At 39.3% G+C, this 16,966-nt stretch overlaps 2 protein-coding genes across 2 annotated transcripts in view; one reads left to right on the forward strand and one right to left on the reverse strand.

Moving 5' to 3' along the window:
* Positions 1-943: 943 nt before the first annotated feature.
* Positions 944-10,556, reverse strand: mrps35 (mitochondrial ribosomal protein S35). Its single transcript, XM_005814555.3, has 8 exons — positions 10,278-10,556; positions 9,381-9,433; positions 9,096-9,263; positions 7,308-7,368; positions 7,062-7,201; positions 5,299-5,408; positions 5,146-5,215; positions 944-1,430 (listed from the first exon to the last, which is right to left on the reverse strand). Exons 1-8 carry the CDS (start codon positions 10,408-10,410, stop codon positions 1,161-1,163), a joined length of 1,005 nt encoding a protein of 334 aa, XP_005814612.1. The 5' UTR covers positions 10,411-10,556; the 3' UTR covers positions 944-1,160.
* A 1,448-nt stretch (positions 10,557-12,004) lies between these two features.
* Positions 12,005-16,966, forward strand: part of LOC102219201 (potassium voltage-gated channel subfamily KQT member 1) — a 205,124-nt gene continuing 200,162 nt past the window's right edge. Inside the window, exons 1-2 of the mRNA XM_023343519.1 lie at positions 12,005-12,178; positions 15,823-16,478. Coding sequence (XP_023199287.1) covers positions 15,985-16,478 — 494 coding nt within the window. The 5' untranslated portion in view covers positions 12,005-12,178; positions 15,823-15,984. The remainder of the gene's footprint in view (positions 12,179-15,822; positions 16,479-16,966) is intronic.

The raw sequence follows: 16,966 nt of genomic DNA on the forward strand, positions 1-16,966 counted from the left end.
AGCGACTCTAACGGAACGGGTCCCGTTCAGCTGCTGTTGCTCCTCCCACACTTTGGACTGAACCATTGTTCTAACAATGGTAGGGGGGGGCTAAAAATTAATTCTTAATTTTTTTCTGAGATAAAAGGCAGATTTATTTCATTTTTTGTTTCTTTTGCCTTTTCATATTGCTATTATTTAAAAACAAACGTTTCTTCAATGATTTTTTTGGGGGGAGGACAATTCTAGACTTTTCCAAGATTGGGGGGTCCCCTCCCCCCGACCCGCCCGGGATGTAGGCCTATGATACCGGAAGGATTTCTTAGATGCAAGGCAGTTCTGAAAGCGAAATGAGGTCCAACCTGGTACTCCAAAGTTGCAGGTGAGCCACTGTAAATAATGTTACTGTCCATCATTTAGAGGCAGTAGGAATAACTGTTGCCTTCTGTTTTCAAAAAGTGATTAATGATGTTTTAAAAATTTCTGTAAGTTCTTTAGAACTGTGGCATTTTTACCAAAGGCAACAATACCGTGAGAACTACATGGCTACACATAAATTTGTACACTTTGTGTTAAATCAGCTCTAGTTTTCAAGGAGATGTTTGATGTAAAATGCATCAGGTTGTTATTTATTCTATTGTAGACATACAGGAACAACATGTGAAGATTTTTAAATAGAAAAGAGGCTGGATAGAGCCGTCTTTCTGGTTTCATAGCCTGTGATGAAACTTTGCTGTACATCCCCCAGACTGACCAGATGGAGAGCAACGTTTTCTGTTTATTGTCTAACCTTAAAAAAAAAAAAAAAACAGATTACAGACAGAATGTCTTCCAAGAGGGACGAACTGTTTCAGGAAGCATCGTTCCTGATGAGTACGACAAGATTTAAAGCTGATTCTTTAACTGAATGGGGCTCTTATTATGAAATCTTTACTGCTTTAAAGAGAAAACTCAAAACAGTTGCTTATGTTATACTTTTATTTTTGTATTAAAAACATCACATACTGAATATGACAGCAAATTTATTTGAGAAAATAAATGCTGCTGACACGCTCAGACATCCAAGGTCCTTCTGGCAACAGAACAACGCAGTTGAAATCATTCTGCTTAACATGTTTTTATCCCAGGTCCTTGTTGCTCAGCGGTCGTCCTGTAAATGTTTCTGATCAGCTTTAACGATTTCACACCTTGAGCACCTTCCTGACTGCCTCCTTGTACCGCAGCATGTTGCTCTCACTCGCCTCTTCGTTCTTTAGCGTCTCTACCGAGTCCTTATATTCCTGCACCTCCTCTCTTCCCAGCAGCTGCTTTCTCACTTCAGCTTCCTCTCCTTCTCCGGCCGCGTTGATGCGCAGCAGCGTGTCCAGGATGTTCTTCTGGGACGTGCTGTCCTCCCAGCTGTACTCCTCCATGTCTGCGCGGGTTTTCTCTGCCTCCCACGGCTCGATTTTCTGAAAAAGGAAAAGATATATATATATATATATATATATATATATATATATATATATATATATATGTGGAACTACGGCCTCACACCACCAGGAAAATATAAAATCACAGTACATTATTTGTAAGCATCAACCACTGAGTCTTGGATTTAGTTTGGATTTTGACTAGGCCATTTTCTGCACTATTGTCTTTTGTGGCCACCAACAGGTTCTCTTCTTGTATCATCCTATCTCTAGCTACATTTATTTTCTCCTGTTGAACAAAAGCATCCCCACAGAATGATGCTGCCACCACCAATAGCGCTTTTTTTAATTTCCGCGTCTGAAAACCATTCTCTTAGACTTTCCCAAGACGGCTGTTTTTATTCTGAGAATTGCTCTGAATCTGGTTTTGGTTTTTAAGATCAAAGTGCTATGAAGACAAATGCACGCCACACTTTCAATTTTCTTTTTGTGTCAAATGGTTTAAAACCACCTCAATTTCATTTGAACCCCATTTTGTGTTGAGGTAACTCACAAAACCGCCATAAAATATACAGAAATTTGCAGTAGCGACGTGACAAAAATGAAGAATTTCAATCGAAATTAATACTACAAATAGATTTGGAGTGATATAGGCTCTGCATGTTTCCTGCTGAGTGAAAACAGATCAAAGATTAAATAAACAACTTTGAATCTGCTTTTTCCAGTTTCCTTTTTGGCAACAAAGGCTAAATATCTTATGTCTCATCTTCTACCAAAGTTATTTCTCCTGCTCTGTGTGCTGCCTGTTCAGCCGTCATCGGGTTCCCCGGAGAACAATAAGAACCATTATCTTAAAGCGGAGCGGCAACTGGGCATCAGTGGCGCTTCGATCCAGGTGTTTGGGGTTAATGACCATCATTTACTGCGATACGCATCTGATTCCTCATAAAATCCTGCCTGGACCAGGTCCAGGAGGAGAGTGCGACGCGCCAGATACCTCATAGATCAGTAACCGGCCCAGGAAACCACAAACAGGAGTTCAACGTCAACACATTTGATTATTTAGCCTAGAAAAACAGGTTGCAGCAGGGTGTTGTCCTTCCACTGGAAATGTAGAAATATACATTTTTTTAAAGGAAAAAAAAAATCAAAACAAAAGATATGCGTTTCCAATGACCGTTTAAGCATCCATCAAAGAGTAGATTGTTCAGCATGCATGCAGCTTACTTTCCAGGCCTTTCGCAGACAAAAGGCCGCCTGTTCTTCCTGATTGCGTTCGTGTACCTTCAAACCAATCCGTTTTGGGAAGACGACAGGTGTTGTGCACCGGGTGGGGGGTAGCAAGTCTCCCCTCATGCTACTGAAAGGTTTCTTGCAGTCAGCTCCAGAGCTGATTTGGATTAGCACCTGATGGAATTAGCAGCCGAAGGTCTTCCTCTCCAAGTGGGGAGATATTATCACCTCAGTGGCTGCTAACAATTGGCTCCTTTGTGGGCTAGCGTTACAACCCGATCGCCGCTCCACTCTAAAGTCGTCCAAAAGCCCGCTGGACAAGCACTGTGCCTTCCATTGTGTGTCCGAAAGGGCAGCGGACAATGTTCTGCTTCCTGACTCAAACACCTTTTCTTGACTGGGAAATTTTTTTCTCTTCCCCTCGCTAATGTGGCCAAGCCGTGACAGGAAGAGCTCCTGAAAGCAGAGGTTGGACAACAAAGGGAGTCATTTTATTTTTATAAGGCTCCAACTGTGTAGGGACAGTGCTGAGGCCGATGTGGTGTGGTCCAACACCTGATAGGGGAGTCTGTTTTCTTTTTTTTTTCTTTACTCATCAGGGAGAAAATGTCAACTGGACAATGATGCTGTTTGCCGTCCCTCCTGTCTATTTAGCTCCGACGTCTCCCTAATGGGGTTAGCTCTCCAAGAAAAGCGGACAAGACCTTTTCTCTCCCCTGGAGAGAAATGCTGGCTCATCCGATAATATTTGAAGCTGAAGGATTTAGAAAGCCCGAAAATCAAGTCTCGAAAATGCGGCACAAGCTGGTTGTTTACTACGGGTACGAAATGTTTTTGTATTTAGTCGCACTTAAATGTTTCTGATCAAACCAAGTGTAATATTAGAAAAACAATGGAGTAAATAATAACAAAAGCTTCCTAAACATTTAATTTATAGAATGAAAAGCCATCCAAAACAACATGGCACTGGAAAAAATTGCCCCCTACACACAACAGCTTGGAGCACAATTAGAAGTTCTTCTACCCCACCTTTCTATCTGGAAATGTGGTAACTCAGATATATCGGTCTCTAGTATAAGTGATGTCAAAGAATCTCAATTGGATTTTAGTCCAGACTTTGACTAAGCCACTTCAAAACCTTTATTCTATATTTTTTCTAGGTTTATTAGGTTCTCACTTGTAAGCCCAAGAAAAGGCAAGTTTATTTGCGAGGCCTTAAAGGAAGCATGAAAAGAGCATAAAAACTGGGAACCAATTAGGGCTGAAACAATTCCTCGAATGATTCGAGGACCTCGATTATTAAAATTGCTCGAGGAAAGTGTACCTGCCTCGAAGCTTCGTCAATTTATGTTTTATCATTTAGCGCACCGTGTTCCAGCCGGGACATTACTTTCTTTGCGCGTAGCTCTCACTTCTGCCTCTGAGTTGTTGACAAGTGCTTAAGTGTTAGCGACATAAAGTCCAATTTTCAAGTTCAGCCCGTGGGGATTTTGTTGATTGATGATAATGCCCGGGTTTTCATCGCTTTTGGGGGACCAATAAGTATCTTTAAAATGACTGATATATTAAAATACTGATTTAAAGAAGGCTAATTTAAACTCAAATTTAAGTTTATTTCAAAATTTAAATTAATTTTAGTATTTTTTTTTTAATTAAATCACTGATATTTACAGAGGACACTGAATGCTACAGTAGTGTAGATGTTTTTTTTTGTTGCTTTGTGACTCCTGGAAGAGTTGTTGATGCGTTCTTAAAGTAATTTTGGCTGGCCGACCTCACCCTGTTCCATCTTTTCTTCATTAGTGGATAATGGCTCTCACTGCGGTACTCAAACCTTAAATATTACTTTTGATCCACATTTGTTCTCCAATTTTCTTCACACTAGTAAATGGAATGTTTTGGGTTTTTTTTTAAAGCTGTTTAGCCTTTTATTTGTCAAAATATGTGACTAATCCAGGATTCAGCAAGTGCATTAATTATATTTTTTCACGCAGGGCCAGGCTGGTTTGGACAATTTTTTCCTCAAATAAATTAAATCATAATCTGAATACTGCTTTTTAAAATTTACTCCATTTATCCTTCCCAAATATCAAAAATACTTTTGATAATCCGAAACATTTAAGTGTGACAGACAAGCACAAACAGATAAGTCTGTAAATTCAAAGGCATATTAAAGAATATGTAATACAGGTTACATAAGTGGAAACCCGAGAGGCACTGCCTCCATTTAACGCTGCGGCGTGAGGAAGGTTTTCAGAAACATCTAATCTCAAGCCCAACTGAGAACAAACCAAACGTGACAGCGGGTCTTTAACCGAACAGTTGGCCTTTAAATGAGCGGATGATAGTTGAAAGAAAAACAAAAAAAAAGGTCAGCAAAGTAAAAGGTCAGACACTTACGGGGGATTCTGAAGAGCCACAAACAATTCAGACAAACGCCTAAAAACCCAGCCGAACGAGGCACGGGCACATCCTGACACGACAGAGTGAACAAAACAAAAAGACGAACTCCTCGACTTACCCAGGATTCGTGGTACAGGACAGTCAGCAGGTACATGGCGTATTCATAGTTCTGCTGCCTCAGAGGGCAGCTGGGGAAGAAAGGGGAGATATTTAAGGGCATGTTTGATTTCTGTTAGGATTGTGTGTTTTTAGGAGGGGCGGCGTTGTTTACCTTTCTGTTTTAATGGTGAGGATGTCTGAGTCTTTGCAGTATCTGTCCCCGACAAGTTTGAGCATCTTCTTGCGGGCGTGGTCGTCCAGGTTCAAACTGGACAACTTTACCTGGAGGGCAGGTTACACTTAGACGTTAAACAATTATCAAAACGTTTTCAATTTAGCTTTGAATAATTTCGAAATCGCTTGGCAGGAAAGTGGATAAACTGATTTTTATTTTATGGCTCCTTTGGAGCGTACAGCTGCATCTCAAATAATTCAAATATTATGACTTTTCTCCTGCAATTTCACTCAAAAAGTGAAATTCATGTGTTATATAGCTTGATCACACACAAGAATATACTTCAAGTAGAGCTGAAACGATTAATCGGATTAATTGACTATTGTAATAATAGTCGACTAATTTAGAAATCGATTAATTGATAACTGGAATATACAGACACAATAAATGGAAGAACATATTCAGAGAATTAAACCAGAACTGTACAATAAGTATATATACATTTTGCATTTAAGATAAAAACACCTTTTCCTGTAAGTATGCTTCAGTCAAAACTCATCATACTTTCAGTTCCTCATTTAAAAAAAGGAATTGAACTATTTATTTGCATGTCTTAATGTATTTCTAGTATTGTATACAAGAAAAGGCTTAAGTGGTTACATGGAAAATCTGTAGGATGTGCCAATTTTTATCCGACCAATCGTCAGAATAATCGAAAGCTAAAATCGTTGCAGCCCTAATTTGAAGTGTTTAATTAAGTGACTGAAATATAATCACCGTTCGAATGTATAGAATATCATAAAATAACATTCTGATGAGATCAAATTTTTCAAAATGCACCTGTTGCAATTCAAGTTCAAGGCATCAGGTATGCAAACACGCACAGATATAACTCATCTGTTACGGCAAGAGAATAAAATGTTCTTTTACCTGCAGAAATACGGGTCAGGCATGCTGAATTTGTTCTAGATTTGCGATTCCTCTTTGAGAGATCTGCTCTCCAATCTATCTTGGAGCCTAATCCACCTGGATTAATTTCTAATTCCTACCTTGCTGCTATAATCTAAGGCAATGTGTCAGGAGAGCAGATGGTTGGTGATTAATAGCAAATATGACCCTGTTCCACCAGAGAAAATTATTAATGTGTCGGTATCTTCACTGTCCTCAGCATCTAACTAAGGATACAGAAGCTCATGTTTTCGTCATGTTTTTCCAAATGTTTCCACGTTTCTAAAGAGTCAGTTGTGTTTCATTTTCTGACTAAATTTAACTGGTTTTCTCAACTCTGTCGTTTATATTCAGCATGTTTACGTTTGGTTTATGTAATTTATTAGTTTGTACAATTTGGTTTAAGTGATCATGTTCTTGGTTTTCTGCATGTATTTGTATGTTTGGCTTCAGTCTGAAAGAAGGATTGGGTATTGATGGATTAGTGGTAGCGCGAGGATTAAGTGGAATATTAAAATGTCTCCAAAAATATGTCGATGGCAAACTGTTTTCTGACTTTCCCCCTCCTCCCCCCGCTGTGAAAGCTGTTGGGAAGCAGGGTGGGGCGGGGGGGGCAAATAAATAAAAGACAAAACCAACTAAGTCCAGGGCAAATCTGTCAGTTTAATAATGCAAAGTGTTTAGTTTGTGAATGTCTGTGTCATTTGGTCGACTGGTCGCTGCGTAAATCTGTAATCTCGAGGAACAATTCAAGTTCAACTCAGTCAGGTAAAAACAGCGGCTGGGACTTTTTCAGAGTGAGTGAAACTCACCTCCACGCGAACGATGCGAGCTGAAGGATTCCTGACGGACGGCCCAGCAGACACGTAGTCTGTGCTCTCGATTTTAACTGGAAAGTGCTGGTCGCATTTGGCGTCAGTGTCCAAGGCTGAGGGCCACTCTGTGCAGAAAGCTATAGCAGCGGAGAAAATATCATTATCATATTAAAACTCATGAAAACCAAAAAGAAAATACCTTTAAACAAGGCAAATAACATTATCCTTATACTGAGTGCTTACGTTTCAGAGCTTCACAGTGTTTCTTGATAGCTGCTGGTGTCAAATGCAAAAAGTTTGGTATCTGAAACAAAGTCAAAAAGATCATCGTGTTTCAACATGTTTTACCAAAAACAACTTCTCCACCTCCTCCAATCAACAGCTAGATGGTGAAAAAGCAAAAAAAAAAAATCTTTCTGGGTTTTCCCCAACAAGATAATGTTCTCAAACACATCAATATTGCTTTTGGGTTTTGAAAAGTAGATGAACATTAGGATCTGGAAGCTAAATTGAAACTATCTGGATTTAAAAGTGTGACCCACGGCAGGAAAACAAACCAACTTAAAAGAGCCCCAAAAAAAAATCGGTTGGAAAAAAGTGGTGAAATATTCACACAGAACTGTTCCAGAAGCTTATTGATGGTAATCCAAACAATGATCCATGTTTACGTTTTAATCTATATGTACAATTCTACAATAAATATAAAATGTGTGCACCTGATTCTTATTCATAAAATTTCTCTGTTTCATGTTGTAGAGACACACACACACACACACATCTGGGATAACCCCAGATGTTCTTGCAGCAACATTAAGCATGTGGAATCATAAAGTCTTATATCATCAGGAAAAACAACATTCATTGAATAAATGAGTATAAGCAGATTATATAAAAAAAATAAAATGTGGAATCCTTTAATGGCCCTTTTAATGTAATGATGGATATAATAGTTCTGTCCAGCCTTTATCCCTCCGTATTTTAATCTGCTCACTAACCTTTCACGTGTTTGTTAGTAATAGATATATATACTTACACCGGAATATACAATGGCTTAGCAGCTGGAAAATAAACTGCTTTACCATGAAAGGCATTTTTAATGCTACTGCTGCTATCTGTATTTAAAACTAGATTTGATTTGCTGAAAATTATTTTCCAGTTGTCACTAAAAATTGTTATTGAAAGTTAAAGATGTATTTTTTGTTGGGGTGAATGAGAAGCTGCTCGCTGCATTAGTAAGGGCTAAATAGCTGAGTAATTTTCCTTTCACTACACTTTCCATCAAAGCCCTCGGTGAACTGCCAGCTTCATTTACAACTTGGAAAATTGCCAAGACTTTTAAGAAAAAAAAATACATGTTTATCAATTATTCCAATTTTCTAAGAAACTAAAATTTCGGATCGCTATTAGCTGTCATCGCCAAAACTAACAGAAGCAATGACTTGATAAATTTAACTCTGGGTGTCTTTTATTTGATAACGTAAAGGGTTTAAGTTGTTGGAATAAAATAAACAAACTGGTTTAATTCATTAATATGCACCAATACCAGTTTTACAAAAGAATGATGGGACAGAACGGGAAAACAAACCCCCTAAAGAGAAAATTACATAAAACACACAATTATATGAAATATCCTGCTGTAAGGTCAGAATGAGTGTAGATAATAATAATCATCTCCAAGGTGTGATGTTTCAAGTACTCAAGCCAAGTAAGTAACAAACAGCAGTTTAGCTCCCACAGGCAGAAGGAAATGAGTATTGTCAGGCCACCCGGCTGACTTCCAGCTGTGACGAATGTAAGTAGTGAATCTGTGAGTGGCTCGAGTCCAGATGGGGCAGCTGCTGCTTGCTAATCCGTGCACAGAGACACGGCCATGAGGGAAGAGCAATACAGCAAGAGGAGCAGCACTGACTTGGCTACTCGGAAGAAATAAAGCTTACATTTCAGAGAAAATTTGTAATTCGAAAGCTAGAACCGCGTAATTTATTTATTTCTTTTTTTTGCTGTGGTTCTTCATGTGTCATGAACTCTGACCTTTATTAATTCCAAGTTGCCCTTCTTCCCCGGTGGAATGCCTCTCTTCACAGGGTAGCCCATCCGCACAGGAAGAGGGACGGCGTTGGACCTGAAGGGGGTCGCTGCAGGATAAACCGAGGTCCAGTCCTGATCCAGCGCCATCTTTTCAGTCCTAGGCTCCCCAGGCTAATGTACCAAAAAAAAAAAAAACGCAGTGAAGACAATTTTGAAAGTTGTAAAATAATATTACTGGCAGGTCTTGTTTTTTATGAGCATGACAAAAAAAAAAAAGTGTTAACTTGCATCTCTCTTTGGTCTTCTGCCAACGAATCCTCTACCGCCTCTTTCTGGAAGATCTACAATTGACAGGATTTCTAGTTTTATCAAAGATATATTACTTTACCTAATATAAACCGTTTCTATTTATAAGAAAAGGCAAAAAGCTGCAGCAGTATGTTCATTCATAAAAAACAGTGCATGTTCAACGACTGACATTTTTACCATTTCATCTTTGCAAAGTAGTTCAGCTTCAACAGTTTTTAAATTTCACCACAGAATCGCAATTAAATTTAGTGCTAAACTTTGACTAGGCCTTTCTCACACATAGAAATGCTTTGATGTTAAATAATTTTATTGCCATTCTGGCTGTTGTAACGAAAGGTTAACCTCAAATGCAGCCTCAAGTCTTTTGAAGTCCTTGTTGGCTATATTTAGCCACAAAGACACACTTAGTGTGGCATGATGCTGCGCCATGTTTTGCATGTAACTCAAAATCTTATTTTGATATTATTTAACATTTCATTTCTAGATGTCGAAATAAAGCTGTATTTTATTTTACATTTTCACTCGCAAAAAATCATTTTACGCCATTCATGGTACAACACGATGGTCAGAGTATGTCTGAAATTTGTCTTGCATCGCAGCAAAATGTGTTTACAATCACAAACATTGACTTTGGTTGAGAAGACGATGGGGACCACTAACAGTTACTCTGATTTGTCCACATTTAGGCAAAGAAGACGAAGCATTTTTAATCTGACCAAATCGTTTTCAAGTCTGATCATCATTTCCATTAACTCCGCATAGCCTCAAGAAATGAAGGCACTTGACTTTGCTAACAGTTTCATATCTTTAGCTTAGCCAGCATCAGCAGTTCCTTACTTCTTTTAGCATAATCAGCATTTCCAGAGACGAACTCACCTTTATTTGTAGAAGAAGAGTTAACTGTCAACGCCGTAGCATATGTGGCTCCGTTTCCTGTCTTCCTTATACCCACACCAGAGACATTAGTTCGACCTAGGGACAGAAAAACCTTCCTACCGAAGGACGCCATGTTTTTTCACCCGCTTCATTGACTACGGACACCGACGAGAGACAATATGCTGTAACCGCGAAACGACCAAGTTGACTCGTGAGCGTTTCAGCGCCTCCTGGAGATGAAAACAGACTTTCAAGCTCTTATTTACTGTAAGGTAGTGACGATTCTTCCACACAGCGGCCCAGGTGAGGATGTTATAACAATTACAGATGGTATCCTCTCTTTATTTATCTTCTTAGTTATTTTTCATGAACGCGCTTGACCAGCTGTTGACTCTCCCTCTGCCAGCTGTTGCTTTCCAAACAGCTGCTGCGTTCAGTGACCACCCGTAAAATAGCCACAAGCAATAGATACAGTAAATCCCCAGTAGTACTATACTCGATGAAAATAAACCCTCACTTATTAATAGGAGCCCATTTCCTCCACTTAAAGAGGGAGATGACGCACGGTATTTCAGGACTACGAGGTATATCATAGTTGTGAGATATAAGTTGAAAATCAAAATGTTCAAAGTCATCATTGTGAGATACAAAGACACATTTTTAAAAACTTTTTGTCTTATTTATTATGCACAAATTCACAGTTATGAGATAGAGGATAATGGTTTAAATTTTTAACATAGGTCATCATTTCAGTTTTCCAAATTTTATTTGTGAGATACAACTATGAGATCATTTTCATTTTCAAAGTCATAATAAGAGATAAAAAGGGTAATCTTAATTCTAACTTTGTATCTAAATTATGACATTGAAAGTTGAAATCATCTCGCCATTGACCTTCATTCTCTGACTTTGTATTTCATAATTTGGTATTTTGTTTTAAATTTAAGCAATGTCTTTCAAATTTAAAACTATGAGTTTAAAACGTATTACTACTTGTGATGTCCCATCCTTGAATTTATTTCTATGTGATCCAAATAGATTTATGTGCATATTTACGTAGGACGTGTACAAAGTCTTTATCTTCAACTCACTTTAAAGCAGCGGCTTAAACAGTAGGTCAAAATCCAATTTAACAAATAGATCAAATGCAAGTGGAAAACTTAAAAAAAAAAAAAATTAATCTGAAGTTATAGTGTCAAGGTGATTAAAAATGACAACATATGACAACATGGACATCCAAGTAGAATATTAACCTAAGTGGTCATATTATTGATATTGATATTAATATTGATCTGTCCAGGGCAGATGTGACTACAATCCAGTAACTTTGCCTTCATCAACATGTGAATGTGTGAGTGAACGGGAATGTCTGATTGCATTGTAAAGCATCTTTACAATGATGCTTTACAAATGACTTTGTAAGTGTCCTAACAAAGTCATTTCATTTTAGATTGCAAAGTAAAGTAATACAGAACTGTTTGGCCAGTGTTTATTTGCAATTTTTCAGTTTTCCAAACAACTACTATTAAAAAAACCCACTTATTTTTCCCCCCACCATATCAAACAAAAGGAGTCACTTGCAACTTTAGTTTGCTTGGACAGTCAGTGATGATTGCGTTTACTTTGACTGTCAGTACTTTCATTTCCAATAACCTTTGAATGCAGCACTCGGCCAGGCGCAGCTGCGATGCACTTCAAGGAGGACAGGTCCTGAGGGCAGCAACCGATTGAAGGCTGGTGGTTTGATTGCATTTGCGATATTGCCTTTGTTTCTGAACGCTGCTGGATGATTTATTGATCATGCGCAATGCATGACTGGAGTTTGCTTTAATGAAAATCTCAGAAGAAGGGATTTCTGCTCGTCTCAGTTGGAACTTGCAGATTACAACTTGGAGTTCAAGGTAAATCCGATATTCATTGTTTTTTTTTTTTTGGTGACATATTTATCATTTTATACGTCTGTTGCAGAGAGCATGTGTCAACCATAATGCAGGATACTTTCCATCACAAGTTTTTTTTTCTCTCTCTCTCTCAATGTATCAAATAAACAGCGACCACGCATGCTTCTTTAGGTAATGGAAAATGTTTTTTTCGACACTCATCATCTTGATTAACTTGCTTCCTGAAGCGGGGGCGGCGACTCAGTTTAACGTAAAGTTAGACAACAGTACCCGGTAATTGGAGTCCTGTCTGACAGCTCATTGTGTGTGGCATGAGAATGCAGTTTTTAAATGCAGAAACTCTGATACCGTCCTGTCATCAGCTCATCTATAGTTGAGGACGGGGTACCTGTTCCTAATTGCCTCCGCCGCCCCCCCCCCCCCTGTTGCCCCAGGAGACATTTTCCGATCATTTAGCTTGAGCATGTCATCACCTGGTTCAGTTTCCCTCCTGGTAATGCAACAAGCTGCCCTCCCAACCTGAAACTGAAGGCTTTTATGAATGAAAGACGGCGTTTTGTTGAGTTGTCAACCTGCCCTTATATACGCACAAGTTCCTTTTTCGTGAGCATAATGGTTTTAAATGGCAATATCTTTAAAAAAAAAAAAATTTAAACAACCTGCTCCATCCAGAGTCAATTCTTCAATCAGTCCAGCTAAATAAAACTTGCTTAGTGCAGCAAGTCCTACATGACCTACAGTTTTTTTTAAAAATAAATATATATAATTAGATATTTGTTGTTGTTGTTGTTTTTTTTAAAGTATCTCCGCTTTTGGGTTTTAAAAATACAGGGAAAAAAACCATCAGAATGTGCCTGAAAATGATAGATTATCTTCTATGGGATGTCAGTATTTGTGTTTAATGATGTAAAAAGAAAAAAAAAGAGATAAGAAATATAGATTCAAATAAATATTAAATATTACTGGTACTTTCAGTGTCATTCTGCTGTAAAATGTAAAATCCAACACATTTATGTAATAAGAAAAAAACTGCTATAACCTCAATTTATTGTATGTTTTTTTTTAAAGTTGTTTTTTCTTTTGTTCATTATTATTTGTAGGCAAAGTTATTACGAACCGTTGTGAAGACACAGGTCACAGACCCTTGTACAGATACAAACGCACCCACACTTTTCAGATTTGTAATCACAAACAATAAATCATTTTCCTTCCATTCCACAATTTGGCACTATACCTCGTGAGTGTCTGTCACATAAAAGTCTCAGCAAAACAAATGAGGCTCTTTTTGGTTGCAATGTCACAAGATGTGGAAAAAGTTCAAAAGACACCAGCAGCTCTCCTAGCAGGTTCTGCTTCGTACCGCGTCCAACCTGATGCAAATGTGACCGGAAATTTAAACGCCAAAGAAAGTGAAAGAGGTCAGTAGAGAGTAATGCACATGACCACCGCTACCTCCTTCACTTATCAGTCTAATTTTATTTTTATTCAGCTGCACGTTAACGGGACGTGTTTTGCTGAACCATTAGACGAAAGGTCAAATTCCCGGGCTCGCACTTTGGTGTGGACGGCTGAATCATTTTCTCTAAATATATTCAGAGTGCATGCAGTGCATCTGTCCTTTCCAGATGGAAGAGGAGTGGGGTGGGGGGTGTTTGACGTCCATCCAGGGCAATCCAGCCGGGTGGCGGTTTCACAAAAGAAAATCCTCAGAGAGAAAGTGTGTTGTAAGGGAACATTGCAAAAATATTACATAAAATCAAAACATTACCTCTTAATGTTATTATGTTCACAAAGGTCGCAAGAATGCAGCCTCTAACTTTAGCAATGGACTAAGACTATTTTTATGAATGAAAATCCCTGCTTTCAAGCGCAGATGAGACGTTTGGATGTCGACAGCAATCGACAGCAGAACGCTCTAACCGACATCCTGCGTACAGCGTGTTTGAGTCACACATGCAGTTCAAAACTTTACTCTTGGCAGCTGCTGATCTAATGCCGAGTTCCTGACGAAGATTCTGCAAAGCTCAAGAACTACAATGTACGACCGTTATTTTCTCACGCAGAAGAATCGCATCACAGCTGTTGACCTCTCTGGCCCCAGGTCAGAGCTCAGCATAGATAACAAGTGCTTTTCACAGACCTCTTCAAACAATATATACAAACTAAGATAGAATTCCTCTCTCGTTCTTGCCAAGCATCGTTTCTCTGTCAGAGTGTGAACAGGCCATTGTGTAATAGCGTGGTGTCCCACAGGGCTCAGTTCTTAACCCTGTTTGAGTTTTTCTCTTTTTTTTTTGTTTCCCTCATATATTTAGTGATATTTCCTTATGGTCTAAGCAGATGATATGTAGCTTTTTATTATGCTTAAATTTAATCTCAGCAACGAGGTGTTGTTGAAAAAGTTGGTTTCATCAGCTGTTTTTACATCGAAAGAATGTATAGACTCTGAAAGTATGGTGCTTAGATAATGATCTAACATGCATTGTAGGGCTGTAACGATTCCTCGAATAATTCAAGTGCCTCGATTATTAAAATTCCTCGAGGCAAATTATCTGCCTCGAAGCTTTGTTAAATTATATTTTCTTATTAAGCTCACCGTGTTCTGGCCGGGTGGTTATTTATGTTGTGCAACGCTCTCACTTCTTCCTATACAAAATTAAAAAATACACGCTCATGTACACTAGGAGCGGTGACATGCAGATAGACTGGTGGGCTGATGCTTAGCGTAGCTTTACAAACGAACTGGGGAAACAAATTTCCTACTTTCCCAGTCGCAACAAGCTGAACATACCTGGCAGATGCGTTTCTGTGTGTGACGAAAGTGCAAATCCAAATCCTGTCGTTCACATGTACACAAAAGATATAAATAGCCGGGCAAAAGAGAGTTCATCTATAAAATTGAGTGAAGACGAATACATAAACTAAAAACTGGAGCGTAGACATTTTTTTTAGAAGTGTCTTTGTGAGTCTGCTGCTTTATTATTAAACTGAATATAATTTCTGATTTTAAAAAAATACATATATTTTTGTTCAGGTTAGCTTAAAAAGTTTTGTGGTGCTTTTTCAAGTCCAGACCCAAAAGCGCTTCACACTACAGTCAGTCATTCACCCATTCACGCACACACTCACAAGCTGATGATGGCAAGTGGAGGCGGTCCTAGCCTGTTGGGCACCCTGGGCAAACCACCTTCCCAGTGCCCCCCCAGTCTCTCCTCTGTGAAGTTGTTATTGATATTGGTAGCACAACACTAGAGGCAAAGTTGATTCCAATTTATGATGCTCTGCATCCCCAGAACCAAACGTGGAGAAGCAGCATTCAGCTTTTCTGCACCGCAAATCTGGAACAAACACCTGGAAAACTGTAAATCGACCGAAACTTTAAATCTACACTAAAAACTCACCCGGTTAGAGTTGCTTTGGTACCATAATAAATGAAACGCTAACCAACATTTTGATGTGTAATGACGACACTTGGCAAAATGTAGTGCTTCAATTGTGGATTTTTGTGTTTCTATGATGTAAAGCACTTTGAACTTTATATCATGTATAGCACATTGCTGAAATGTGCTGTACAGACGAACTTGACTGAAACTTGATTGATTAATGTGCATCCTCAAGACTCTTGTCACCTTTTTCCTTTTTAGGTATGGAGACCCATGCGGCCCTACAAAGAGCACACTTCTCCACCGCAGGTAGCTAGTTCTCACCTGCTGCTGGGTTGCTCCCTCCTACGCAAACCTCGGCCAAAACCACCGGGGTTTTAAAAGTCCTCATTAGCGCCCCTGTGCCCATCCTGAAGGGGCACAATGGGGGAAAGACGAGCGCGCTCCTTTCACATGACCTGCCATGTGCAGCGGGACTACGGCAGCAGGATGCGGAGCTCCTTCATACGCTGCAGCCCCAACGGATGTGCCGGCACAAGCATCAGCCTCAGCTTGGACCAGGAGATGGACCTGGCCGCCTCCACCGGTCCCACCGCCGACTGCGGTGCCTTGCGGGTCCCCGTGCCTGACGTCGGCCACTACTCGCCGGTTTCGCTGGAGATGGACCCCCCGGCGGTGAATAATGGATCAGGCTTCCCCTGCTTACCTCCAGCTGACACAAAGGATCCGGAGCTGCAGATCGCACACAGCCAGCCGTCCGTCACCCCCGTCCCGCCGCCTCTCCCTCGCTCCAGTTGGCTGCGCCATCATCAGAAGGAGTTCCAGAGTCCTTACATCAAGACTAGCATGCAGGGGGATGTTTACAACTTTCTAGAAAGACCCGCGGGGTTGAAATGCTTCCTCTACCACTTTCTAGTGTGAGTACCTGCCTGCGTTTGTTCTTTACCTATTTAGGTGCAAACTTCAGATGAACTTGACATTGATTTGAATTGAAAAGTTTGTTAACCCAACTGCAAAGAGTTTAATATATAGATGAGGTTTTAAGTGTCTGTATCCGATACCGATACAGATATCTGATATTTCGTATCGGCTGATACGGATATGATACAGAAAATCAGTGCTGAATTAACTTGAAATGTTTCTTTTAATTAAACACAGATATAAATGAACTGAGTTACATAATCTTTGATACCTCTGCACCAGCACAGAATGCTTAAATACACCAATAGCTTCACAAAGCTTGTTCATACATGTAAAAACAAATACTTTTATATGCTGTTTTTCTCCTAATTGTTAGTGCAATTAGTAGTAAAACAGTCAACGTAATAAAGAAACTGAAAAAAGGTTGACTACTTTGGTCAGACATGTGAAAATATTTCAAATGGTTCAGAAAGTGCAATTATCT

Source organism: Xiphophorus maculatus, chromosome 2 (genome assembly GCF_002775205.1).
Source record: "Xiphophorus maculatus strain JP 163 A chromosome 2, X_maculatus-5.0-male, whole genome shotgun sequence".
NCBI classification, from domain to species: Eukaryota; Metazoa; Chordata; class Actinopteri; order Cyprinodontiformes; family Poeciliidae; genus Xiphophorus; species Xiphophorus maculatus.

Coding starts and splice junctions, on each gene's coding strand:
- mrps35 (XM_005814555.3), bottom strand. CDS start 10,410: ATGGCGTCCTTCGGTAGGAAGGTTTTTCTGTCCCTAGGTCGAACTAAT. Junction 7,369..9,095: donor GCAACTTGGAATTAATAAAG/GTCAGAGTTCAT, acceptor ACTTTGTTTCAG/ATACCAAACTTTTTGCATTT. Junction 7,202..7,307: donor ACACTGTGAAGCTCTGAAAC/GTAAGCACTCAG, acceptor CCGCTGCTATAG/CTTTCTGCACAGAGTGGCCC.